The 27,939-nt window shown below is 51.1% G+C and overlaps 1 protein-coding gene across 4 annotated transcripts in view; it reads right to left on the reverse strand.

The window, feature by feature from the left end:
• SPTAN1 (spectrin alpha, non-erythrocytic 1) overlaps nucleotides 1-27,939 on the reverse strand; it is a 342,467-nt gene that overhangs the window by 153,385 nt on the left and 161,143 nt on the right. For all 4 annotated transcript variants that reach the window (XM_078646605.1, XM_078646604.1, XM_078646602.1 and 1 more), the window contains 8 exons: nucleotides 15,248-15,339; nucleotides 7,658-7,802; nucleotides 7,196-7,377; nucleotides 5,576-5,675; nucleotides 5,257-5,454; nucleotides 5,021-5,167; nucleotides 4,705-4,808; nucleotides 4,118-4,280 (listed from right to left, as the gene is read on the reverse strand). In XM_078646605.1, the coding sequence (XP_078502731.1) occupies nucleotides 4,118-4,280; nucleotides 4,705-4,808; nucleotides 5,021-5,167; nucleotides 5,257-5,454; nucleotides 5,576-5,675; nucleotides 7,196-7,377; nucleotides 7,658-7,802; nucleotides 15,248-15,339 (1,131 nt within the window). The remainder of the gene's footprint in view (nucleotides 1-4,117; nucleotides 4,281-4,704; nucleotides 4,809-5,020; nucleotides 5,168-5,256; nucleotides 5,455-5,575; nucleotides 5,676-7,195; nucleotides 7,378-7,657; nucleotides 7,803-15,247; nucleotides 15,340-27,939) is intronic.

Below are 27,939 nucleotides of genomic sequence, written 5' to 3' on the forward strand. Positions count from 1 at the left end.
TAGCCAATGGGGATAGGGTGCATCTTGGTTGGGGACTGCTCAGGGGCAGGCCACTGTCTCAGGAGCCAAGCTCCTAGGATTCAGATCAGGGCACGGGGGGTCCCAAGTTAGCACCGAGTCCACACCACCAGCAGCGCAGGGGCAGCCAGGTGCAGAGGGCGTATGATAGCCAATGGGGATAGGGTGCATCTTGGTTGGGGACTGCTCAGGGGCAGGCCACTGTCTCAGGAGCCAAGCTCCTAGGATTAAGATCAGGGCAATAGGGGTCCCAAGTTAGCACCGAGTCCACTCCACCAGCAGCGCAGGGGCAGCCAGGTGCAGAGGGCGTATGATAGCCAATGGGGATAGGGTGCATCTTGGTTGGGGACTGCTCAGGGGCAAGCCAAGCTCCTAGGATTCAGATCAGGGCACGGGGGGTCCCAAGTTAGCACCGAGTCCACACCACCAGCAGCGCAGGGGCAGCCAGGTGCAGAGGGCGTATGATAGCCAATGGGGATAGGGTGCATCTTGGTTGGGGACTGCTCAGGGGCAAGCCAAGCTCCTAGGATTCAGATCAGGGCACGGGGGGTCCCAAGTTAGCACCGAGTCCACACCACCAGCAGCGCAGGGGCAGCCAGGTGCAGAGGGCGTATGATAGCGAACGGGGATAGGGTGCATCTTGGTTGGGGACTGCTCAGGGGCAGGCCAAGCTCCTAGGATTAAGATCAGGGCAATAGGGGTCCCAAGTTAGCACCGAGTCCACTCCACCAGCAGCGCAGGGGCAGCCAGGTGCAGAGGGCGTATGATAGCCAATGGGGATAGGGTGCATCTTGGTTGGGGACTGCTCAGGGGCAAGCCAAGCTCCTAGGATTCAGATCACGGCACGGGGGGTCCCAAGTTAGCACCGAGTCCACACCACCAGCAGCGCAGGGGCAGCCAGGTGCAGAGGGCGTATGATAGCGAACGGGGATAGGGTGCATCTTGGTTGGGGACTGCTCAGGGGCAGGCCACTGTCTCAGGAGCCAAGCTCCTAGGATTAAGATCAGGGCAATAGGGGTCCCAAGTTAGCACCGAGTCCACACCACCAGCAGCGCAGGGGCAGCCAGGTGCAGAGGGCGTATGATAGCCAATGGGGATAGGGTGCATCTTGGTTGGGGACTGCTCAGGGGCAAGCCAAGCTCCTAGGATTAAGATCAGGGCAAGGGGGTCCCAAGTTAGCACTGAGTCCACACCACCAGCAGCGCAGGGGCAGCCAGGTGCAGAGGGCGTATGATAGCCAATGGGGATAGGGTGCATCTTGGTTGGGGACTGCTCAGGGGCAGGCCACTGTCTCAGGAGCCAAGCTCCTAGGATTAAGATCAGGGCAATAGGGGTCCCAAGTTAGCACCGAGTCCACTCCACCAGCAGCGCAGGGGCAGCCAGGTGCAGAGGGCGTATGATAGCCAATGGGGATAGGGTGCATCTTGGTTGGGGACTGCTCAGGGGCAAGCCAAGCTCCTAGGATTCAGATCAGGGCACGGGGGGTCCCAAGTTAGCACCGAGTCCACACCACCAGCAGCGCAGGGGCCGCCAGGTGCAGGGTGCTCAGGAAGTGTCGGGAGCCAAATGCTTTTCAATGAAGGATGGTCACACAGAAGGACTGCAGGCTGGAGCCAGAAGGCTGGACGAAGGGAACCAACGATTGGAGGATGACGTTGAAGAGTAGCTAGACACCAGGACACCATTGGTCGGGCATCTCAGGTCACAGGAGCTGCAGATGCAGGGGTGTCCTTTCAAGTCGGTTCCAGTCGCGGTTGGGGGGACCCTTCAAATTGAGGTTGCAGGTTTCGAAGTGCAGGGCGGTGGACGTCTCCTGACGCGGGCACTCCGCTCAGGATCACCGGAGGGGCCTCGCTGGGGTGTTAGCCACTTGGGCTCGGGCCGTGGGCGCCAGGTGCAGAGTGGTGAGAACTTGCGGATCCGGCCAGATGTGGAGTCCTTGGCTTGGGTTGGGTTGGTACTGGACAAATCCGTTCTCCACGGGAGATAGGAGTTCTTCGTGAAGGCAGGGCAGACCTCCGGGGTTCTTGGAGGCTGCTGGATGCAGGACACACCGAGTTTAGCTCGACGGAGTTCAGAGCAGGAGACCGGTGGGTAGGGCTGGAGCCAAAGCTGTTGTCGACGTCCTCTTCTGCAGCACGGCTCTTCGGTCCTTCTTGTCACATTGAATTTGAAGAGGCAAGGTTCAGGGGTGCCCCTAAATACTAGATTTAGGGGTGGTAAAGGTGTGTGCAGGCTGCGACCAATAGGTTCCTTCCTTGGGGTGGGTACACCCCCTCTTATGCCACCTTCCAGTGGGAGGTGGCCATGGGCCTCTCCCTAATTGGCTGTGTCCCCTCATCTTCAAGATGGAGGGGAGTAAGATGTGTGCTTCACCTCACGTCCCCCACCTGAGGGGTAGAGTTGGCAAAGGTGGGCACACCTCTCCTCCTAGCTTGGTTTTCCCGCCGATTCTCCCGCCCAAAGTTGGGGGCAGAACCAGTGGGAGACAGTTGCTGGGGGCAGCAAAAGGCAGGGACAGCGTCCAAAGACGGCAGGCCTTTGAAGCTTCCCCTTCGTGGACCCAGCCCATCCTGGGCATGACAGCTCTGCCCAGGATGGGCTGTGTTTCTGGACCCAGAGAGTCGAGGCTCTCTACCAAGGGGTCCAGAAACCTGTCTGGTGGTGGCAAACGGCGGACAGCCATTCAGGAACCAAACCAGGACTGGTAGTTTTTCAGGGGGCATCTCAGTGCTTTTTACATAAAATCCCACACTGGCATCAGTGTGAGTTTAATGGGCTGAATAGTTTGTTACCAAGCTTCCCAGTTTTTAGTAAAGCCATTATGGTGCTGTGGAGTTCGTAATGACAACCTCCCAAATCCTATACTCTTTATGGCATCACTGCACACAGTGTCTAAGAATTGGCTTATACACTGTAGGGTATAGGGCTCATGCACCTGTGCCCACACCTCTGGCATGGGGCACCCAGCTAGAGGAGTGGCTGACCTATGCCAGGCATTGGGTTGTAAGCATGGCACACAGGGATGTGTTTCATGTCGACTCTTCACTTTGTTCTGCACCAAAACACTCAGCCTGCAGAGGCAGTGTGTTTGTGTGTTAAGGTACAGGACCTCTGAGGGTGGCACTTGGTACCCCTGCTACCTTTTACAAGGGGCTGACATGTGGCCAGGGAGGTGGAAATTGTGGGTACAAAGGTACAGTCTTGGGAAAGAATACAGGCCCTGGGAACCTGATTGGCAGGGACCCAGGGAACATCAAGTCAGGTTGCATCAGATCTCAAGCATAAAGTGGGTGGCTAACAAAGCAAAAAGGGGCACTTTCCTACACCGGTGGTGTTCACAAACACTGCTAATTCAAAGGGCAAAGCAAATGGAAGAGCACCCTGAGGCATGTGGGTAAGTACCCCTCTACCGGCACGGCACAGCTCAAAACGCAAGCTCCGAGCAGCAGGGGGTGTAAACAGCGGCACGTTATGGTACACCTAAAGAACACAGCTGTGCACCCAGACACTGTGCACAACCAGCCTGCAGGACCCCGGGACTTGGGCACAGCTGTACTGGCGGCTGATGGACAAGGCAGCGCGCACACCCACAGTCAGAATGTTCTCAAGCACTGAATGTAGGCATTTCAACTGTAGCCCCGACTGCAAACAAGCAAATGCTTCAATGCATACATAAAGCATACCCCCAGCAGACACAGATTGGGAACGTTTATCACCTTGACACAGCTTGGCAGGTTCATGAACTGAACCCTACCATCTGGTACTCGCACAAGACAACAGGATGATGCAGAATAAGAAGATCAAATTCACCTGTAGAACAGGACATGGGTCCTAGAGGGGCCACAGGATAACCTCCCTGACTAGCCGCCCGCCAGTCATCCTAAAAGGTAAACGCAGAGGTACAATGTTGGGGAAGAAGGCACGTACGCCTAGGCTACGGGCATGCCTTCTGCTGGCCAGCTGAAGTATGGCCAGGCAGTAAAGGTGACGAGAGCTCTCTTGGAGAAGGACGTTAGGTGGGATACAGCTGAGAATGATGGGCGGTTCTAGTTCACAACACATACCAGCCTTAGTAACGCAACCCAATGGCACCTACTTGAATGTTTGTGGGGTCTTTGTAGGATTCATCACTGGCGGTCTGCAGCTTCTCACTGATCCAGGCCTCGATCTCGTCCACATCACGGCTGAACTGCTGCAGGGTCTGCGACTCGCCCAGCTTGGACCGCTTCTCGATCATCTGCGCTTTCAGACGGCGCCACCTGCAGGCAAGCAAGCCGACACAGGACCGGACTTGAAATGCACTTCCATATATATACGTTATCACCTTAATGGCACGAACCAACCAAGAAAGCAGTGGAGCAGACTATGCTGCAATAGGGGAGTCCTTAAGGCAATGATGGGGTGCTGGGCGGGAAGGACTCGAGGGACGGGGAAGGTTACACTCTTCTTGTAGGCCTACTTGGGGGCAAACGGGCAGGACTTCTAGGGATATGCTTGGCTGAGGCAGTAGGAGCCAAAACAAAACTAATCTGGAGGGAACACTGAGGAAAAGGACGATAAACATCTCAGAAACCTCCTGCTATTAAAAATGTCAAGCTCTCAGGATAGACATGCAAGGTGCGCTTACGGAAATAAATGCAGCTTCTGCAGCACGCGACTCCAAGCAGTGCCACAAACACTTACCGATCCAGCACCTCATTGCACCTGCCAGAAATGTCTCCTTTTGCGTAGTGGTCGGCAGAAACCAGCTGATCAGCAAAAGACTGAAGGGCAGCGATCTTCTCTTCCTGTTCGAGAGAGACAAATCCCCAGTTAGTTTAATTCAACATCCCCTTTCATTTCTGAAGTTATCTTCAGTCAAACTCAGTCCTGGCCCTCCAGCCAACAAGCACCAAGCAGTCCTTACAGGGACTTAAAAGAAACTCAACGGTGTGCATTTAAAAGAGCCCAACTCTTGCGACTAGTCCAAGCATCCTACAAAGGACCCCTCAGGTCCTACCTGGACATTGATGGCTTTATCAAAGTCTTCGTGCTTCTTGATGAGCGCCTCCACACTGTCCAGGGAGTCGCCTTTGTCCTCGCTGTTCAGGAAGGCTTCTCGCGCCGCCATCCAATTCTCTGCCTGCTCACAGTCCCTGTTAAAGAGCTTCATGAAACAAAAACAGACTCGTCGTCATGGAAGGTCTTGTAAAGGGACTAGACGAAAGGAATGCGGAGACACCACAAGGGCACTACCTGCAGCTCAAGGCACTGGTCCAGCATCATCCGGCGCTGGACCCAGGCCTTCTCCAAGCTCGCTCTCTCGCGATCCAGCACATCCAGCTTCTCCTTGATCTCGGGGCTGGCGTAGTGCCCGCGGGCCAGCAGCTGCTGTCCGAACTGCTCGAAGGCCTGGAAAGTTCCAGCTCTGGCATCAATCTCTGTGCGATGTTCCTTAAGAAGAACAAAACTGTTAGCAGATGTTGAACCCAATGGGCACACCCAACGGGGAGCCATGAACTGTTCAGTGCGGGCTGGACCTGCATCTGCTGGCGGGTCTCTACCTGGTCCCTACCTGGTGCCTTTCCAGTAAAGCCTCGGCTCCCGTCACATCCTTGGCCAGCTCATCGGAGGAAACAAGCCCTCGTATTCCATTGATCCACGACATGAGGTCCCTTTCATGAGTAGAAGAGAAACATTGGACAGAAAATATTAGAAACAAGTTTCTCAAGCGTGAGAAGTGATTACAGTGGGAGGCTAGTTCTTCAAGCATGCTGAAATACAGGAGGAACGCATCAAATGCTCAGAAGTAACACTTCCAGCACGCCAACGTGCACAAGGGAAACAGAAAAAAGAGCATATGGAGTTTGCAACAGCTAAAGTCCCAGGAAAATGCAGGCAAATGTTCAAAATGTCCCTTCCTGGAAAACGGAAGTGGATGTCTGATCTTCAACAATGACGCGCACATTGGCACAAAGTGACTTGTGCAACAGTGAAGCTTCAGGAAAACAAACTGACAGAAACTTAAAGACACGGAATCCCTCAACGGAAGAGGGTCCAAGCTACCGACGGGTAAGGAACAAGAGCATGGTCCCAAAGAAAAAAGTGGCTAACAAGCCGCACCACAGTGAGTTTTGCTTTATAAAGAAAATGATGAATTAGATTTAGTGCACCAATTAAAGCAAACATACTTCAAGGTAGCAGGAGGGGCCCATATACTCCTGCTGTGACACTAGACACTGATGCACCAGGCACGGCTACTCTTACAAGTTGCACAATACCTCCATGGAGGTCTCCAGGCACGGGTCTGAAGCTGCAAGGACTTAAAATCTAGGTGTTTCAAGGCCCTTTCAAAAGAGCCCACTGGACAAAATATACCATGCCAGAGATGTGTGGGCACAAGCACACCTCAGGGCAGCTCAGAGTGTGGGCACAAGCACACCTCAGGGCGGCTCAGAGTGTGGGCACAAGCACACCTCAGGGCGGCTCAGAGTGTGGGCACAAGCACACCTCAGGGCAGCTCAGAGTGTGGGCACAAGCACACCTCAGGGCAGCTCAGGGTGTGGGCACAAGCACACCTCAGGGCAGCTCAGAGTGTGGGCACAAGCACACCTCAGGGCGGCTCAGAGTGTGGGCACAAGCACACCTCAGGGCGGCTCAGAGTGTGGGTAGAAGCACACCTCAGGGCGGCTCAGAGTGTGGGCACAAGCACACCTCAGGGCAGCTCAGAGTGTGGGTAGAAGCACACCTCAGGGCAGCTCAGGGTGTGGGCAGAAGCACACCTCAGGGCAGCTCAGAGTGTGGGCACAAGCACACCTCAGGGCAGCTCAGGGTGTGGGTAGAAGCACACCTCAGGGCAGCTCAGAGTGTGGGCACAAGCACACCTCAGGGCAGCTCAGGGTGTGGGCACAATGCACTAGTACATGGACAGACACGTAGGATCAGAGAGCAAAAAATCACACAGATGGCCACATGCGAAATCCATGGACACAACCAAACTGATGGGCACCATGACAGTGATAGGTATAGGAAGGGATCAAAGGGCACAGAGAATAAGCACCAAATGGCGCTGGTAAGATCGATGGCCAGTCACACCGGTGGGCAGAGGCAGAGATCAGACGGCACAGATGAGATCCAAGGGCATCATCACCAGAGTTCCACCACCTCTGCCTCAGAGGCGTCCAGCAGACAGTACCTTGAATCGCTAAGGAAGCGTTGAAGGTCATGAGAGTCGCCCAGTTTCTCCTTACGCTGGTCAGCCCGTTTCCCCAAGCTGCTCCAGGCCTGGTTGAGCTCCGTGCACTTCTCCTGGATATCTTCTGCGGATTCTGGGTGCGACTGGATGAGGCGTTCAGCTGTCTCACCAAGAGAATTTACCTGGAGAAAGAGCGAGATGGAAAAAATTGGAACATAAGAAGAAGGCTGCGGCATAGCGCAGAGGGTGGAATAAATGCAACTCTGGGGATACACGTGACAGCAAGAGAGGAAGAGGAGTGCAGAACACATTGAGAAGACGCCTCTACGATTCAATGTCAACGTTCAAGAAACGCTGTGGTTTATCAGCAAGGAAAAAATGCGACCTGGGACTGCACATGGTGGCAACAAGGGCGTAGAAGGGTCAGGGTCTGCAACAGAGGCAGGTCTCGGGGAATCTCACCTTATCACCCAGAGCTGCCAGGTCGCGCTCAAAACCCTCATGTTTCCGTTGCAGAGCCTGAACGCTCGCCAAATCATGCCCATAATTGTCTGTGTTGAGGGCCTGGTTCTTCTCCTCGATCCATTCCTTGGTTTCATCAGCATCTCTGGAAGAAAATAAAACAAGGAGGTAAAACATGAGCGACTGATGAGACACATTGCTTCCTTATCACTAAAAGCTCAAGAGTCCGGCAGGATTCATGTTGCGGCCTCCTCAGATGGGCACCACCCATCTGCAGCACCCACTGCCCAAGAAAAGAATAAGCTACTCTGTAACCTTCAGTTTGTAGCTTGTTGTGATGTAGATCACATACTCCTGCCATTTAGAAAGCGGCCCGAACGTTTGCAAGTAGTCTTTCTTACAAATCGTCTTCGGTTTTGAGTCATCTTGTGACTCCTGCCTTGCCCACAATGCACCAGAACAAAGATCCACCACGGATTGTTTTCTCCAGCGAGTAAGCAATGAAAGTAGAGCGAAGCAGGACATCAAGTGTGTATGGAGCAATGGGACTAACTAAATGATGAGAAAACCTCTTGGATCCCAGTTCAAGCAGCATCGAATACCATGGTTGTGGCGCCCATGTTGGGGCAACTAAACTGAGCCGCGGACGTTTGCCTCATCTTACAGACTATGACTGGAATCCGACAGTAGAGGAAAGGCGTACGTAAATATCCCTGACCAGACCATCCATAGTGCACTGCCCAGACACTGGGGGTGCGCGGTCCGGGCAGAGCTTGGGCCTTTAGCATTTTTGGAGGAATCGACTAGGTCGACTGAGCATTTCTCATTTATGAAACTACAGGTGAAGAACTGGGGGTTCATCACCCATTTGGGAAGTTATTGAGGCGAGGCAGCTGTGAGGGAGATGGACAGATTTCAAACTGAAAAGTCCAAACTCAATGGCGGAAAAAAACAAACCAGAGATAGAGTCTCTGTCCTAGTGCTTTGTGGGCTAAGGGAGGAGTCTCAACATATTTTGATATTAAAGGATTCTTTGAGGAAACACATTGCCTCGGACTGCTTTTCCATACTTAGTATGTTACATGAAGTCTTCAAATGGCTCCCGCTAACCACCAGGCACACTGTCGCTCAGTCCCTAATCACCACCAATTAGACTACAGCAACGCACTCTACGCTAGGATCACCACACACCTTCTGCAGAGACGGCAGACCATACAGAACTCATCTGCCAGACTCATCCTCGACCTCCCCAGATGGACCCATATCACCCCCACCTCAGAAAACCCCAGCGGCGCCCCATACAGAAGAGATGTCAATTCAAGCAGATGATTCACGCCTACAAACCCCTGCACAACCAAGGACCAGCCGACATCACCCACTGCCTGAAATCCCACCCTCCTACTAGACAACTACACTCCACCACCCTCTCCCTCGCCCACACCCCCCCGCATCCATCAAAGCAACAGCGGAGGATGCTCCGTCTCCTACCTCGCCGGCAAAAAAAAACCAGGAACAATTTCCCTCGGCAGCTACAGACCTTTACCTCTCTACTGGGGACTCCGAGAGCACTCAAGGCTCGGCTGTTCAACGGAGTCACCTCAGCCATCATGACCCTCAAGCGCCTCGATACCCACTCGGGTGATTAACTGCGCTATATAAATCACTTAATTGATTGAAAATCAATTTGCAAATGTTCACAACCAACACTAGATGGGAGAAGTATGGAAAGCAGCATTGTGAGAAAGTGTCTCTATATGTACTGGACCAAGTAAGGTACAGTGTGTATAGAGTCCACCAATCCCAAAGGTATAACAGAGGTTAAAGTCAGAACTGACCTTGCTCTCCAAAGTGGTAGCTTGGTCGAGCAGTAAGGCAGTACAAGAGGGCAGTGTAAAGCATTTGTTGTGCACACTCAGTCAGCAAAAGGTTTCACACACTCAAGAACTGAACTCTAGGCCAATTGTTATTATATCCAAAGATGTAGTTGTTTTATTTATAGAACCAACAGGTATCAAAATATACTTTTCTCGATACGAGTACTCATGTAATTACTTTGCAAAGAGGCAATAAACTTTGTAAACACAATAGGTACATGGGTTGCAGTAGGCAACACAGTTCTAAACACAATTTAACATTGAGCTCAATGGGTTTTTCTACATAAATGCAGCTGATTACTATCGATTACTTTTGTAACTCTAGGACTGTATCCTAGATTCAGGCCTGGGGTCTAAGCTGAAAACAGTTTAGTATAAACGTTTTAGTTATTGCAATGATTTTTAAAGAACAATAAGGTATTTTAAAAGTTCACACTCAAAAACTTATCAGTGAAAATCTAGCAAAGTTATCCTATGGAAGGAAATTCAGGTCACCGGTAAAGTACCTTCTCGTTACTTTTGTAACCCAGCACTGGGCTCCAAGGTCCAGCACTGGGGTCTCTACTTAAGACAGGTAAATAATTACGTTTCAGTAGTTGGTACGATTTTTAAGGAATATTTCAACTTTTCGAAAGTAGACACTTAGAAGAAATTTCATAGGAAAGCAGTCAATGGGTTCCTATGGAGAAAATACAGATTACTAGTAAACACGGTTATGATAACTTTTGCGGTTCAGTACTTGGCTAAAAGGAACAGTACTGGCTTCTCTCCCGACCACAGGTGAGTACTTCGGAATTCGTTATTCGGCAGATTTTAGATGAATATTTTAAAGTTTCAAAACTTCACACTAGAAGATTTTTCGAGTCAAACCAGTCAATGTTATCCAATGGCAGGTAAGTGAGTTATCAGTTTCCAGGTGAGTACCCGACTGGTGAAGTTAAGGTTCTGGGCATAGACTCAGGGGTCCCCCAGGGTCAGGTAGGTACAGTTGGTACACCCTCAGCGGCACAGTGGCGGCCGGGTGCAGAGGTAGTTAGGCCCAATGTTATCCAATGAGGGGCAGGGGGCCTTCGGTTGGTGGCTGCTGGCTAGCTGGCCCCGTGGCTGTGGGAGCTGGGCTCCTTGGTCACTTGCTCAGGGCAAATGGGGAAGTAGGAAAGGACAAAGGTTGCCCTGCCAGGGGCACTCGGGCGGCTGGGGGCAGGGTGCTTTTGAGCCACCTGGCGCTCAATGTTATTCAATGGAGATCTTGAAAAGGGAACAAAGGCTGCAGGCTCGGGGACGGTGGATCTTCTGGAGTGACCACCACTTCGAGGGGTAAGTTGGGATCCTGGAGGATAGGTAGGCACCCAGGAGTTGGGCACAGGGGCCCGTGGGGCGCCGGATGCAGGGGTGTCTTTTGAGGTTGGGAAATCTTACTCCCTGCTGGTCGCGGTCGGAGGGGTCCTTTGTCCTGAGGCTGCAGGCGTCGTCGAGGAGGGTCCTTGGGCACTCAGCCTGCAAAGGCAGTGTATGTGTGCCAGGGTACAGGGCCCCTAAGGGCGGCACAATAAGTGCTGCAGCCCTCAGGGGTCTTCTCTGGTCACCATGCCCTGGGTACCTAGGGTACCATTTACTAGGGGCTGACAGGTGGCCAGAGATGCCAACTGGGTTTAGGCTTTAGTAGTTTTTAGGGAAGGAACACAGTCCTTGGGTACCTGATTGGCAGGAGCCCAGGGCACACCAAGGAAAAGTGCATCACGTATCAGGCAAAAGGTGGGGGGGTACTGCAACAGAAACTCACTTTCTCACACGCATCTACTGCAGCACATCCACAAACAGTCACTTACATGCAGCATTACTGGACTGCTGTAGACGACAAACATTCAGATATACCCGTGCTGAAAGGGAAGACGGTAGAACACTCAGTGCTTTGCCTACAAATGTCTGCCAAATGACCACCAGCAAAACAAACCGCCTCATAATTGCATTTGTGCGGAGAGGTGGTGCTGGCGTCTTCTGAAGGTGCGCGAGGAATCTCAGCCAGTCAAGCTTGGTGGCAACCGATTTGGAGGCTGCAGGCTGCCCCCCCCCCGTACAAAAGGAGGGCCGGCTTGTAGGTATTTAGACCTTCACTTCCTAAGTCCTATTTCTAGTTTTCACCTACCAAGCCAGTGTAAAAACACAGGAGGTCGAGAAGTAAATTGTATCTGTTGTCGTCAAGTCTGTCCAGAAAGGACCTCACATTAAATACGTTCAGACATGCAGGACGACTGGTGCTGGTGAATTTGGATTTCAGGTTGCCTCGGAGGCCAGTTGACTCCGAAAGGCTGTTGCTTTCAGAGTTCTGTATAAAGTCACTGAGGCTGCAAACACACAGAGGTTCTGGAGCTTTGGTTGAAGCGCGATCTTATGTGGATCCAAAGCAGAACGAATGGCTCACTGAGAGACTTCAATTCAGGGAACAAACTCCAAGATGATTTTCTTCCAGTCGTTGCTGACCTCTCCTTACTGGGATGGTCCTTAAAGAGAAAGCAGACTATAACTTTGTGCCCATTTATACATTTTGCTCTCCAGTTCAAACAGAGAGCTTAGGTGAGGACTATACATGGCCCAGACAGAGGGAGGGAACTCCAGGGTCAGGGCTCAGACCATGGCCCAGACAGAGGGAGGGAACTCCTGCTCCAGCGTCAGCACTGAGCTCTTCTAGAGGACTCGGAGCATGGCCCAGACACAGAGGGAGGGAACTCCAGGGTCAGCACAGAGTTCTGCAGGGCTCAGACCATGGCTCAGACACAGAAGGAGGACTCTCCTGCTTCACCGTCAGCACGGAGCTCTTCTAGAGGACTCGGAGCATGGCCCAGACAGAGGGAGGGAGCTCCAGGGTCAGCACAGAGTTCAGACGCAGAAGGAGGACTCTCCTGCTCCAGGGTCAGCACGGAGCTCTTCTAGAGGACTCGGAGCATGGCCCAGACACAGAGGGAGGGAACTCCAGGGTCAGCACAGAGTTCTGCAGGGCTCAGACCATGGCCCAGACAGAGGGAGGGAACTCCTGCTCCAGGGTCAGCACGGAGCTCTTCTAGAGGACTCGGAGCATGGCCCAGACAGAGGGAGGGAACTCCAGGGTCAGCACAGAGTTCTGCAGGGCTCAGACCATGGCTCAGACACAGAAGGAGGACTCTCCTGCTTCACCGTCAGCACGGAGCTCTTCTAGAGGACTCGGAGCATGGCCCAGAAACAGAGGGAGCTCCAGCGTCAGCACTGAGCTCTTCTAGAGGACTCGGAGCATGGCCCAGACACAGAGGGAGCTCCAGCGTCAGCACTGAGCTCTTCTAGAGGACTCGGAGCATGGCCCAGAAACAGAGGGAGCTCCAGCGTCAGCACTGAGCTCTTCTAGAGGACTCGGAGCATGGCCCAGACACAGAGGGAGCTCCAGCGTCAGCACTGAGCTCTTCTAGAGGACTCGGAGCATGGCCCAGACACAGAGGGAGCTCCAGCGTCAGCACTGAGCTCTTCTAGAGGACTTGGAGCATGGCCCAGAAACAGAGGGAGCTCCAGGGTCAGCACAGAGCTCTTCTAGAGGACTCGGAGCATGGCCCAGACAGAGGGAGGGAGCTCCAGGGTCAGCACAGAGTTCTGCAGGGCTCAGACCATGGCTCAGACACAGAAGGAGGACTCTCCTGCTTCACCGTCAGCACGGAGCTCTTCTAGAGGACTCAGAACATGCAGCGCACACCACAGCCAAAGGAAGGACAGCCTTTATTATGAAAAAACTATTGACAGATCTGTAATCTTGATGAAGACTTGACACCATGAGAACTTTTCTTGAAATGTTTCTACACCTAGAATGTCTGAGGCAAAATCTGGAGAGAGGATCTCATTATTACCGTGGGCTCTGCTGCTGGAAAGGTAGATCAGACGGGCTTCACTGGATTGAGGTGAAAACAAACATAAAGGGCCACCAAGTACTACCTGCACTTCAAACCTCCCAGAACTGCCCCCTTCTCACCGGTGGAATCTCTGCACTTCAAACCTCCCAGGACTGCACCCTTCTCACCGGTGGAATCTCTGCACTTCAAACCTCCCAGGACTGCACCCTTCTCACCGGTGGAATCTCTGCACTTCAAACCTCCCAGGACTGCACCCTTCTCACCGGGGGAATCTCTGCACTTCAAACCTCCCAGAACTGCACCCTTCTCACCGGTGGAATCTCTGCACTTCAAACCTCCCAGGACTGCACCCTTCTCACCGGTGGAATCTCTGCACTTCAAACCTCCCAGGACTGCACCCTTCTCACCGGTGGAATCTCTGCACTTCAAACCTCCCAGGACTGCACCCTTCTCACCGGTGGAATCTCTGCACTTCAAACCTCCCAGGACTGCACCCTTCCCACCTGTGAAATCTCTGCACTTCAAACCTCCCAGGACTGCCCCCTTCTCACCGGTGGAATCTCTGCACTTCAAACCTCCCAGGACTGCCCCCTTCTCACCGGTGAAATCTCTGCACTTCAAACCTCCCAGGACTGCACCCTTCTCACCGGTGGAATCTCTGCACTTCAAACCTCCCAGGACTGCACCCTTCTCACCGGTGGAATCTCTGCACTTCAAACCTCCCAGGACTGCCCCCTTCTCACCGGTGAAATCTCTGCACTTCAAACCTCCCAGGACTGCACCCTTCTCACCGGTGGAATCTCTGCACTTCAAACCTCCCAGGACTGCACCCTTCTCACCGGTGGAATCTCTGCACTTCAAACCTCCCAGGACTGCACCCTTCTCACCGGTGGAATCTCTGCACTTCAAACCTCCCAGGACTGCACCCTTCTCACCGGTGGAATCTCTGCACTTCAAACCTCCCAGGACTGCACCCTTCTCACCGGTGGAATCTCTGCACTTCAAACCTCCCAGGACTGCACCCTTCTCACCGGTGGAATCTCTGCACTTCAAACCTCCCAGGACTGCACCCTTCTCACCGGTGGAATCTCTGCACTTCAAACCTCCCAGGACTGCACCCTTCTCACCGGTGGAATCTCTGCACTTCAAACCTCCCAGGACTGCACCCTTCTCACCGGTGGAATCTCTGCACTTCAAACCTCCCAGGACTGCACCCTTCTCACCGGTGGAATCTCTGCACTTCAAACCTCCCAGGACTGCACCCTTCTCACCGGTGGAATCTCTGCACTTCAAACCTCCCAGGACTGCACCCTTCTCACCGGTGGAATCTCTGCACTTCAAACCTCCCAGGACTGCACCCTTCTCACCGGTGGAATCTCTGCACTTCAAACCTCCCAGGACTGCACCCTTCTCACCTGTGGAATCTCTGCACTTCAAACCTCCCAGGACTGCACCCTTCTCACCGGTGGAATCTCTGCACTTCAAACCTCCCAGGACTGCACCCTTCTCACCGGTGGAATCTCTGCACTTCAAACCTCCCAGGACTGCACCCTTCTCACCGGTGGAATCTCTGCACTTCAAACCTCCCAGGACTGCACCCTTCTCACCGGTGGAATCTCTGCACTTCAAACCTCCCAGGACTGCACCCTTCTCACCGGTGGAATCTCTGCACTTCAAACCTCCCAGGACTGCACCCTTCCCACCTGTGGAATCTCTGCACTTCAAACCTCCCAGGACTGCACCCTTCTCACCTGTGGAATCTCTGCACTTCAAACCTCCCAGGACTGCACCCTTCTCACCTGTGGAATCTCTGCACTTCAAACCTCCCAGGACTGCACCCTTCTCACCTGTGGAATCTCTGCACTTCGTGTGCACTGCCCAGAAGCTGACTCCTCTCTTCGGCCAGTAGTTGCAAGGCCCTCCAACGCTCATTCAATTCCTGCCAACAGAGGGAGAAAGAAGTAAGGCTCCAGGGGGCTGCAATGAGCAACACACAACTTTCAAGTACAACATCCATCACTGCGAAGCCATGGAAGGAGGGAGTCAGAATAAATGAAGACAGTAAGCACCAGCAGGGTAAAGGCAAGACTTGCCTATGTTCATGTTATCAACTGAGGTCAGCTACTAAAGAATATCATTTCCACTGTTCGGGCACTCTACGCGCCAACTCCTGAACTTAAGGGGAGGAAGGCTGCCACATCCGCTCCTGTCTAGAGCACATTCTAGACTGAGGAGGAGAGAGCCCAGCTGATCTATCGTCTATGATGAAGAAAGAACTGGTGATAGCTCACACGCTCCAGCACCAGTGGGAAAACAAACCGGCCACTGTGCAGCCCTTCCACTGCTTCCCACAAACACTTGACCCTCTCCTCACCACCCCAGAGAAAAAGGGAGGCAGATGGAAAACCGAGTAGTCCAAGTTAACATTTTATAATAGAATTAATAAAAGTTACTACAATAAGCCAAATACTCAAATTCTCGTAATTACAACCCCACATTAAAACAAACAGAACAGCAAAATGTACAATTTCTTTCCATCCTGCGAGGAAAGGCCACTGAGGACCCTTTCTAAAATAAACAAATTTGAGCGGTAATTTCTTTAATTGCCAAGTCCAAAAACGTACAATACTCCTGTTCGGTGTAAAGACCCAATTGAGACACTACAATATCGGTTAAGATCTTATTTAGCGATCCACAAAACAAATCTTAAATATCCCTTCCTTTCTTTGTGCAAATTAGGACAAATGCTGAAAATGTGGCCAGTGATTCCTTGACGAACCAGCACAGCCTGCGAGATTTATAATCACCCAGTACAGGATCCCTGGCTCTACTAAGGTTTACCACACGGCGCAGAATCTTAATATATCAATGTCATTTTGCGCTGCAAGAGCACAGTTAAATAATTCAATTTATAATCTAGTTTCTATAAAGCTGATATTTACTGTATTTCTTTTAAGTAGATCTTTCTGGTCCAAACAACAACTTGAATCTTTTATGTTACCTCCCAGAGCTCCCGTCGATTTGACGTAATGGCTCGCATCTTCCAATAAAACTCAAGTTGGGTACAGATGACCCCAAGGTTGTTTTCCATGGCCTGTTGTATCCAAAATTTCCTTCCATAGTAACCATTTCAAGGTATTAAATTCTTGTAGGAAACTTGCTTTATATATACACACTACACCAAAGTGAGGTACAGTGTGCATAGAGTCCAAGGGTCTCCAGAGGTTTGGCAGAGGCTAAAGTTAGATAGAACCTTACTCTCTAAAGTGGTAGCTTGGTCGAGCAGTAAGGCAGTAACAGGACTGTGTAAAGCATTTGATGTACACACTCAGTCAGCAAATGGTCTCACACACTCAAGAACTGAACTCTAGGCCAATTGTCTCTGTATAAAAAATATACTGTTTATTTTTAGAACCAAGCAAGACTGGAACAGGTAAGCATTAAATACTTTTCAGTAATAAGTTGCTGAATGTAGAACAGTTTGAAAATGCAATAGAATTCATACTTTGTTTGATTTACAGGGGATGCAGTAGGTTGCAACACTTAGCAAATACAGTACGTTGAAATGAATAGTCTTTGAGTAAATGACTGGTTAGTTACTTTTTACGTTACTTTTCTAACTCAGTGCTGGATACCAAGATTCAGCCCTGGGACATTTCCAGCAAACAGGTAAGTAAATATGTTTTGGTTATTAGTGCGATTTTTAAAGAATATTTTTTAGATTTCAAATCTCCACACTTACAAACGTTTTGGAAGAAAATTGTCAATGTTCTCCTATGGAGGAAAAACAGGTTATCGGTTCACAGATAATGGACTGTGGGAGCTGAGGTTCTGGGGTTAGGCTCAGGGGTCCCCCAGGCTCAAGGATGCACTCTTGTTGCACCCTCAGCAGCACTAGGGCAGCCGGGTGCCGAGTGCTGAGGCCCAATGTTATCAAATGGGGGAAAGAGGGCGTCCTGTTGGTGGCTGCTGACTAGCAGGCTACTTGGTTGTGGGAGCAAAGCTCCTGGACTTTAACTCAAGGCAAATGGGGAAACAAAGTAGCACCAAAGGTGCACCCTCAGCAGCACTAGGGCGGCCGGGTGCAGTGTGCTGTTTCAACGTCGGGCGCTCTGTTTTCAATGGGGAACCTCCGGTTTGCAAAGGTACTGCAGGCTCGGGGACGAAGGTCTTATGTGTGACCACCACTTTAAGAGGTAAGTTGGGGGTTGGTTAGACACCGTGGGGCGTGGGGTGCACAGGTGCTTACCAGCTCCTGGTCGCGGTTGAGGGGGGGGAGGGGGGACCTTCCGGATTTAGGCTGCAGGCGTCGGCTTGAGGCAGGTCAGGGGTTGCCGGACCTCAGGTCAGGATCACCGGGGTGACCTCCTCGTGTTGTTTGTCCACTGGATCTCGGGCCGTGGATGGCAGGTGCAGAGTGGTGCGGATTCGCGGTTTCAGCCAAGGCCAGAGGTTACAGATGAACAAATCCGGTGTTCACAGAAGACAAAGTCTTTGTGGTTGAAGGCAGGCAGGTCCTCCGGAGTTTTAGAGGTTTTAAAATAGTATTGAGAGGAGGATGATTCTACTTTTTCCCTCTTCACTCCTGATTTGATTTCTAGAGTAGCTACAGGACACACCAGGATTTCGCAGGAGCAGGTTCGAGGTGGAGACAGGGCGGTACGGCTGGGGCCACCTCAGTGGGCGTCTTCCTCTTGTTAGCTACCGCACGGCTGTTCGGTCCTAGGTAAGGACAAATGGGTCCCTTCCCTGGGGGAGGGGTAAGCCCCCTATTACGCCATCCTCCAGTGGGAGGGGGACATGAGTCGGTCCCTGGTTGGCTGAGTCCCTGTGAGAAGTTGGCCTGATATGCAGTGCTCACTATTCTAGTGATCACTATGTATCAGTCCAAACAACCCTTATTGATGATTGGTTGTAAGTCAACCTGATAGACCAGCTATCCTAGTAGCATGGATACGAGCAGTCTAAGGCTAAGACTCTAGAGGGCGTGTTAAGCCAGCTGTTATACCATCACATATACCCCTTGAACACCAAGTGAAAGGACACCACACAAGTTGTTATGAAAATAAAAGGATATTTATTCATAACACAACAACCCTGGACTCTTTATGAGGACAGGGTGCTAAGCACAATACAAAACTCTTAAAGAAATACTGAAAGTCGCACAATTTACACAAATGCCCGAGGGGCACGGAAAACCATATACTACAAAAGTGGAATGCGAAATACTAGCAGGTAAGTAACTAATCTCAGAGGCTTTGGGATCGCTAGGACTGTACTACTGAACCTTTAGATTACGAGCAGGAGACCTAGGGAGATCGGGTGCAGAGTGTGCACTCTCACGCGGGATGCGGAACAAAGTCTATGGATGCTAGATTTCGTAAAGTTAGTGTTATCGGACGAATCCGACTAGATTTATTTATTTTTATTTTAAAAGTTTTATATAGCGCGGACAAGATCTTTGCAGATATCAGAGCGCTTTACATAGAGGGGTACATGAGGGGGCATAGTCAGACAGATAAATCAGATCAAATAAATCAATAGATCAAATAGTACAAATAGGTTACAATAGGTTACATAGAGGGGTACATAAGGGAGCATAGTCAGACAGATAAATCAATACATCAAACAGTACAAATAGATGACTGCAACGCCAATCATGTGAGTGATGAGACAACTCATACAAGTAGGCAAAGGGGTTAAGCATGTAGTACAGATCGGTGCCGAGTATTAACAGAGTTCTAGATACTGGTTCCAGCGTGTTTAGATAGAGCTGAAACGAAAAAGGATCTGGACACTTAGATAGTTAAGCTATGCTGGAGCACCGAAATGCTCAGGTTACCTAGCCCAGGGGCTGCGGCTGCATAGGTCTGAAAAGACGTCGGGGATCCTCGTTGCAGTCTATGGAGCCTGAAAGAAGAAGTTGCTGGCAGGCGACCAGTGATGGAGTTCGATGTGATCCAAGCCTGGATCGATGAAGATGGATACCTGTAAGCAGAGGGGACCAAGTCCTGAATCACTAGCCAGTGATTAGGTGGGCACCAGGATGGCACCGGGCGAAGTCACCTTGACCAGGTGAGTGGGCGACGCTGGGCTCTGCAGTCTCTCGGACCAGGAGGCGTTGTCGGCGACCAGGATGGAGGTGCGAGCTGTCCCACGGAGGTATCTGCTGTTGACGTCGCTGGACCCAGGATTGGGGCAACAACTCTTGGCAAACGAAAGCCCACGCGGTGGACTCAAAATGGCGTCTGGAGTGGACCAGGAGGGTCCGGGGTGCTCCTCTGTTGGAGGGGAGCAAGGGCCAGTCTGGAGCAACCAAACCAGCGGTGTTGTCGTCGTGGTGCGTCGTCAAGAGGGTCACAAGCCAGCAGGCAAGTAGCCGGAAAACGCGGTGAGCAGCAAAGAGCAGAAGGGCCCCACGCAGATCTCGTGGATGCTGGGGGGCTGGACTTCGGTGCTGGAGCTGCGCAGGGTTAGGGCTTCTCGAACCCCAAAGCACTCACTCGAGGATCCCTCGGCGGTCGTGCTGGGCAAGCGTCGTGCAGTCCTGAAGATGGCCGGTCCCTCGAGGTCTCGTCACACCCACGAATCTCAGCTGGGCTGATGATGCAGGTAGAGGTCAGAGGTGCCAGGGAAGCCGGTTCTCGTCGAGCTGGGCAGTCTTGATCCGGAGGAGAGACTTACAGCAGACCGCGATGCTTGGATGGTGCCTGCGGGTGCAGGGTGACTACTCCTTAGTCACAAGGGAGAAATCTTAAGAAGAAGTCTTGAGTTCCTTTCGTGGAAAGTAGTTTCAGGATTCAAAGATGATCTAGTTTGGAAGGGGGCCTGCTCCTACCTTTATCCTGCAAAAGGGGGCTGGCACGCGACTAAGTCCTGCCCTATGGGTGGGACTAGGAGGGGGGTGGTTACACCCCTCTCCTTTGTCCGGTCTCTCCCCAGCTCAGGGGCTGGTGTGCCTCTGGAACTGGTTTGAGCCGGCATATGCACAGTGAGCACCGGGGTGCCACTTGCAGTCACCTTCCTCTAAAGCCCTGCCTACCTGGGATACACCAAATCCTGTCTGGGACGGTGCTGGCACCGCCCCTGACAGGAAACCCTTTGTCCTTGCCCCCTGCGCTGGAAGGACTCCCAGCAGCAGGAGGGCAGACTTGTGTCTCGGTGGCAGCATCCATTTTGTGGAGCTGAGGCTATGTCTGACTTTAACCGGGGTTACAGGTTACATACATGTCGTGTCCCTCTAGAAGGGTGGAATGCTAACCCCGTCGCCAGAATTGGCGAGGGGTTAGTATTCCAATTCGTACGACACCTTACTCGACATGTTTTGATAATGTTATACCAAAGTTAGCATATGACCGCGAGGTACATAATGTACTTAAGAGTATATGGTATAGCGTTATCATGGAACAGCTATTAGGACTTGGTTACGCAAGCTGCAAACGGGCTCAGCTCATGCCAGAGCACCATTTCACATTATTCCAAGCACTCTGCTTTCGGGATTGATAAGGCCTGCCATAGGAGTGACTGATAGGAATATATGTGTCCATTTTAGGGTTAGATATAGGAATACTATATCTAAAGCAAAGGGTGATTACACCACCTTGCCCCAGCTGTCAAGCAGCCAGTTGTGTCAGTTTTGGATGGCCAGCCAGGGGTGGCATAATACATGCTGCAGCCCCTGGTACGCCCTGTGTGCACCTATGCCCTGGATACCTAAGGTACACTGTACAGGGGCTGATAAGGTGACTCAGTATCCAATTAGATATGTACCTAGGGTACATGGAATCCATTTTAACAGAGAGAGCAGTGGGCCTGGGGTCCTGAATAGCAGGGCCCCAGGTCAACTAAGTCAGAAAACCAGCAAAACACCAGGCAAAAAGTTGGGGGCAACCATAGTCAGGGATCTACCTTCCTACAGTCCCCCCATCTGCAAGATGGCATGGACTGAGAATTATGCTTCATCTCGCCTCCCCCACCAGAGGGGTGGTGTTGGCAGAGGTGGGCACACCTCTCTTCCTCACTTGTTTTTTCCGCCGGTTCTCCCGCTCCAAGTGGGGGTCAGAGCCAGTGGGGACCAGTTGGGGAAAGCAGCAAGTGGCCTGGGGAAGCTCACAAAGGCGGCAAGCCTTTGAAGCTTCCCCTTCATGGACCCTGCCCATCCTGGGGGAGGAGGCTTGCCACCTGGTACCAGGATGGGCATTGTTTCAGGCCCCAGAGAACAGCAGTCTCTCGACACAGGGGTCCAGAAACATGTCTGGTGGTGGCAGCTGAAAGCAGCCACTCAGCCTGGACATGAGTGGGAGGTTAGTTTTCAGGGGGCATCTTTAAGATGCCCTCTGTGTGCATTTTTCATTAAATCTCACACTGGCATCAGTGTGGGTTACATGTGCTGAGAAGTTTAATACCAATCTTCCCAGTTTTCAGTGTAGCCATTATGGTGCTGTGGAGCCCATAATGGCAAACTCCCAGCACCATAGACTCTTAATGGCAGCACTGCACCTACAATGTCGAAGAATGGACTTGTACACTGTAGGGGTACAGGGCTCACGCACCTGTACCCTCACCACTGGTAAAGTGCACCCAGCTAGAGGGGTGACTGACCTATGCCAAGGCAGTGGGTTGGTTCACAGGGATGTGTGCCATGTCGACTCTTCCCTTTGTTCTGCACCAAAACACGCAGCTTGCAATGGCAGTGTGTGAGTATCAGAGTACAGGACCTCTAAGGGTGGCCCAATACGTCCTGCAGCCCTTTGAGGTCTTCCCTGGCCACAGTGCCCTGGGTACCTGTGGTACCATTTACCAGGGGCTGACACGTGGCCAGAGATTCCAATTGGGTTAGTTTTGGGGAAAGAACACAGGTCCTGGGAATCTGTTTGGCAGGAACCCAGGGCACATCAAGTCAAAGTGCGTCAGTAGTCTGCCCAAAAATGGTGGGGGGTTCCACCACTGCAGAGAGCGAGGAGTACGGCTGATTACCAACACTAGATCAGTTAATAGAGCTTGTGATTGGTTCCACTGACTCGCTAAGCATTCTTGAAGTGGACGCATGAGCAGTCTGCTATGGGGAACGACCATGATACAGGATGACATCATTCCCCGTAGCTGCATGTAAGTTCGAGCTGGAATCCAATGGTTGGATTGAAAGCGGAGAACTAAAGCCTGAATATTTCGAATTCTGGCTGAGCTGGGAAAAGCAAGAGTATTTTGAGTATCTATTGTGGCTCCTAGGTAGTCCTTTGTGTTTGCTGGTTGGAGATGTGACTTTGCCACATTGATTGTGAACCCTAGTTGATGCAGTAACTGAATTGTCCTGAAAGTGTGCTGCAGACATTGCTGGTACGTATTGGCTTTGATGAGCCAGTAGTCCAAGTACGAGAAGACACGATTGCTTTGTCTCCTTAGGTGAGCCCCTACTACGGACAGACACTATGTGAACACTCTGGGGGTGGTGGTGGCACCAAATGGGAGTACCCAGAACTGATCGTGTTTGGGCCGCTACCACAAACCAGAGGAATTTTTAATGAGCAGGGTGAACTGATACATGAAAATAGGCATCTTTTAGATCTAGAGTAGTTAGAAAGTCGCTTTTCTGTAGTAGAGGAAGTACATGTAAAAGTGTCACCATGTGGAAATGGTCTGACTGAATGTACCGGTTGAGTTCTCTGAGATCTAAAATTGGTCTGAGAGAATCATCTTTTTGGGGAATTAGGAAAAAAGGAGTATACTCCGACCCGTGATGTTGGGGCGGCACAAGCTCTATAGTCCCTTTTAGAAGTAAAGACTGAACCTCTTGTTTGAGGCGGTGTAGATCTGGTGAGTTTGTGTGTCCTTGGTGGAATATTTGGAGGTGTGTTGATAAATTCCAGGCAGTAACCAGAACGGATAATTTGGAGTACCCAATTGTCTGTTATTGATTGTCAGATTGTTAGAAAATCTGAAAGTCTCCCCAGACAGGTGGGAAGTGGTCGGTGGGAAGTGACGGTAAGTCACTGCTTTCTGTTGGCGGGGAGGTGTGTGTGTTTGAACCCCTGCCTTTACCGTTGTTACCCCTGTAACCTCCCCTGAAATAACCCCTAGATGGAGAGGGTTGGTTAGTGCCATATAGGTGGAGGTGGCTTCTGATGAGGTATTCTTGAAACCTCCTCGGTAAAAGGAGCATCGAAAGGAAGCACAACCCTGTGTGGACTGAAGGGCTCCCATAGATTTGGCTACCTCAGTATCGTTCTTCCTGTTTTCAAGTGAAGAATCTACTACTGGGCCAAATAGATGTTCTTTATTGAATGGGGTATTTAAAATAGAGATTTGAACCTCAGATTTTAACCCAGATATACGGAGCCAGGCATGCCTTCTTAGAAGTACACTAGTGTTCGAGTACTGTTGGCTCCCTTGTAATTTTCCTTTGCAGTTCCTCCCTAATGCACCATTCGGAGAATCTTTTCCATTTAGCTACGTAACATTTTCTTGTGGTAGGTCTTCTTGCTTCCCCGAGCACTGTCATTGTGCTCGCAGGTAGCTTGAGGTGTGCAAACTCTAGGTCCTCAGGAGCCAAGCCGCTAGACGGAGGCTCTCTGGCACGGAACGTAGCACCCTTCTGTTCAGCATTGTTAAAAGGTCCCTTCGTTTTGGGAATCTGTGCTGGTGCCTGCGCCATCTCTACTATTGTCACTGAGGCGCTATCAGTATTAGCGTCATGTTGCTGATCCTGCATTTGCTGAGTACCCCGTGTATCAGCGTTATCGGGGGAAAAGCGTATGCAAATGTCTTTGGCCAACTTCTCCATAGCGCATTTCCTTGTGACCGATAGTCTGGTTGTCTGGATGCAAAGTATTGGCATTTTGGTGTGTTGCAAATAGGTCTATTTGTGGTGTACCCCACTTCCGGAATACTTTCTGTATTTCCTGTTGGTTGATCTCCCATTCGTGGGATGCAGACGTCTGCCTGCGGAGTCTGTCTGCTTCCACATAGACCTACTAGCAATACATCTTCCAGGGAAGGACAATCTTAAGTGGAATGGCCCATGTCCATATTTCCTGTGCTAGCCCTGATAATGCTACTGATTGTGTTCCTCCTTGTTTGTTGATGTAGAACATGGTTGTGGTGTTGTCTGTTTGGATCAACACCCTGTTTCCGTACAGGTCCTTCTGAAAGGCTTTTAAGGCTAGGAACATTGACTTTAGCTCCAGGTAATTGATGTGCTTGACTGAATCCTGCTGCGACCATAGCCCCCTCGCCTTTGGCTTGTTCATGTGCGCACCCCACCCCAGCTGGTGGGCGGCCGTCGTGATGGTCACTGTTGGAGTTGGTTGTGTGGTTTCCCCTGTGATATATTTTCCTTGTTCCACCATGCTATTTTCTGATGCACTGCGTGTGTGATAACCACTAGACCTTCCGAACTCCCAGTTGCCTGTGACCTGACCATTGCTGCTGTATCCATTCCTGGAATGGCCTTGTGTGTAGTCGAATATTGTGGACCAGGTGAATGCAAGACGCCATCATGCCCATCAGCATGCTCACCGTCCTCACGGTCAGAACTTGCCCCTTGCGGTAAGGACTGGTCTACTTCAGTATCGTCAATGTTCTCTTCCTGCAGGGGAATACTTTGACCTGAATGGTGTTGATCTCTGCCCCTAAGAATATCTTGATTTGCTCCGGTTATGTTGACGATTTTTCGCAATGGATTGATAAACACAGTTGTGTTAGTATGACCTGCTGGATGTGTTGCTTGCATTGGCTGTATAAACTTGCTTTTACGAGCCAGTCATTGAGGTAGGGATATACGTGTATTCCTTGCCTTCGTAGATGTGCTGCATTTTGTAAACACCCTTTGTGCGTATTTGAGTCCAAATGCCAGTACTGTGAACTGGTAGTGACTTTGGCTGATCACAAACCTTAGTAGGTGTTTGTACCTGTGGTTGATGGGGATGTCTAAGTACATGTCCTTTAAATCTAAAGTTGCCATGTAATCCCCCTTTTGTATTTGTGGTATTACCTCTTGTAGGGAAGTCATTTTGAATCGGAGTCCTTATGAATTTGTTCAAGAACCTTAGATCTAGGATCGATCTTAGTGTTTCATCCACCTTTGACACCAGGAAGTAAGTTGAGTTAGACCCCTTTGTTCCTCTGGTTGCGCGGACCCTTTTCGATTGCCTTCTTGCTGAGCAGTTCTTGCGCATCTAGTCGCGAGAGCTCCTTTACTGAGTGTGCTTTGCTTCTTGGTTTTCTGTTCGGAAGTTGTTTTCTAACTATACAGCATCCGTGTCGTATGATGTTTAGTTTCCATTTGTCCGACGTGACCTTCCTCCATTTCTGGATGAAGTCCTTTATTCTTCCTCCGGAGTACTGTTTGTCATTTAACTCGTGTGCTGCTTCTTTCCTTTATGTCTAAATGGATGAGGGCTGTTGGCCTCCTCTTCGTGTTTTTCCTCGTCCGTTTCCATTCCCTCGAAAGGACTGGTACTCCCAGTTCTGCTGCTGCTGGCCTTGCTTGTTCCCCTGGTAGCTCTGCTGGAACGTTTAGTGCGATGTGGTAGGCACATTGCCTCCTCTACCACATGGCCTTCTCGTGGGTGTGCTCCCATGGACCTTGCTGTCTCATTGTCCTTTTTGAGCTGCGTCAACTTGTTGTCGACTGGTGTGCCGAACAGTTGTTCTTCGTTAAACGGTGTATTCAAGATGTTGCTTTGCACCTCTGGCTTGAATCCCGAAATTCTGAGCCATGCGTGTCTCCTCTTAGTCATCCCGATCATTAGTCTGCTTGATGTTTCTGCAGCATCCAATGCTGATTTTAAGCATGTGCTCGCCATGCTTTTCCCTTCTTCTACCAGGTGAGCTGCTCTGTGTTGGTACTGGTCTGGTAGATGATTTAGGAGCTGCCCCACTTCATCCCAGTGCTGGTATGCGTGCCTGTTTATCAGGGCGTTGGGAGTTTGCGATACGCCAATGGATTGCCGCATTTCTTTCCACCTTTCTCCCTGTGAGGTCCATCCTCCTACTTTCCCTGTCTGGAGGTGGTCCAGCATTAGTGGGCAAATTGGCCCTTTACCTAGCTGTTGCTGCAATTATGGAGTCAGCTGGTACTGACCCTTGGATGTATGTAGGGTCCTTTGAAGAATGTTTATACATCTTCTCCGTTCTAGGAGTCACAGCCTTGAATGCTGCTGGTTCCTTAAATGCCTCTCTTCCTTGATCCAGCGCACTAGTGAGCATGGGCAGGAATTGGCTCCTAGTTTGTTGAGGCAGTAGAGTCTCCAGGATAAAACATGCCATGGGCTTTTCCTCTTTCATTTTCACTCCATACGTCTGTGAAGCCTTTTGAACAACCATGTTGTAGATCCCTATGTCGTCTGGCAGCGAGGGCTTCGAAGGGTAAGTGTCTACCCCGTCTTCCGGCGATACGGCATCTAGATCTTGCCATTCTCAGTCTTGTGCCTCCGAGGACGTCGAGTCCTGGTAGGATTGCAGCTCTTCGTCGCCTTCTCCCTCGAAAAAATAATCTTCGTCCCCCTGTTCCTAGACACGTTCGAGCGTTTTCGGCGGTTCAGCGTCCTCGTCGTCTCTTTCGACTTAGAGCGCGGGTTTCGGCGGGATGGTTTATTGGCTCATCTTCTCTTCGAAGTTCTTTTTCCGCTGCAGGATGCTCGCCATTTCGGCCTCAAGCCTTCTCTTCTTCCTCTCCATCTCGGCGGCATGTTCAGTGTCGAGGGTTGGAGCACCTCTCTTCGGGGCTGTTGACGACGATGTCGGCCCTTCCTTTGTCGGCACCGAGGTGTCCTTTTCGAGGGCAACCTTTGATGATCTTGGTTTTTTGAGGCCTTTCACCGATTGGGAGTTCATTTCGAAGGATCGGCTCGGCTGACTGTCCTTGGTAGCTGTTGCCTTCGTCAAGTGTTTCGGCAGCAATGCTCCCTTTGAGGACTTAGCTTCACTTCTACGAGTGTTGCTCTGGACTTTAGCTTTACCCTTTCGGGTGTCGCTCGAGTGTTTAGGGGTTGACGACTCCCTTACCTTCTTCAATGACTTCTTATGGACCTTGACGACCGTGCAGTCCTCCAGTCCTTTGGCGATGTGGTCCTCCTCTCCACTGGAAAGGCCCAAGTCTCGGAGCGATGGAGGTGGCCCCTGTCCCTGCATGTTGTGGTTCGCCCTTTTCTGGCTCTCCCTTACTCTGAGGGTCTTTGGTGTAAACACCGAGCACGCATTGCAGGCTAAGCTTCTGTGGTCGAGCGGCAGGCAGAGGTTGCAGACTGGATGCTAGTCCTTCTGTATGTATTTGTGGTGGGAATTGGTGCAAAATTTGAACGGTGCTTTGTCCATCCCTGCGCTCATGGAGTCCCCTGCAAGCGCATCCTCCGTAGGACATCGAGATCTTTGTCGTAAACCTTCTCCCTCGTCGTCCCTGTTACCAGACCTGTAGTCCGGTGTAGCTGAACACTTTATTTTCGTTGATTTTCTGCGATTTTTGTGATTCCTCTTCCAAAAAACTCTGGAACTCTTCGCAATGATCCAGACCCAACAGCGGAAAAAAGAATCTGAAGATGGC

Source organism: Lissotriton helveticus, chromosome 5_2, assembly GCF_964261635.1.
Source record: "Lissotriton helveticus chromosome 5_2, aLisHel1.1, whole genome shotgun sequence".
Classification (NCBI taxonomy): Eukaryota; Metazoa; Chordata; class Amphibia; order Caudata; family Salamandridae; genus Lissotriton; species Lissotriton helveticus.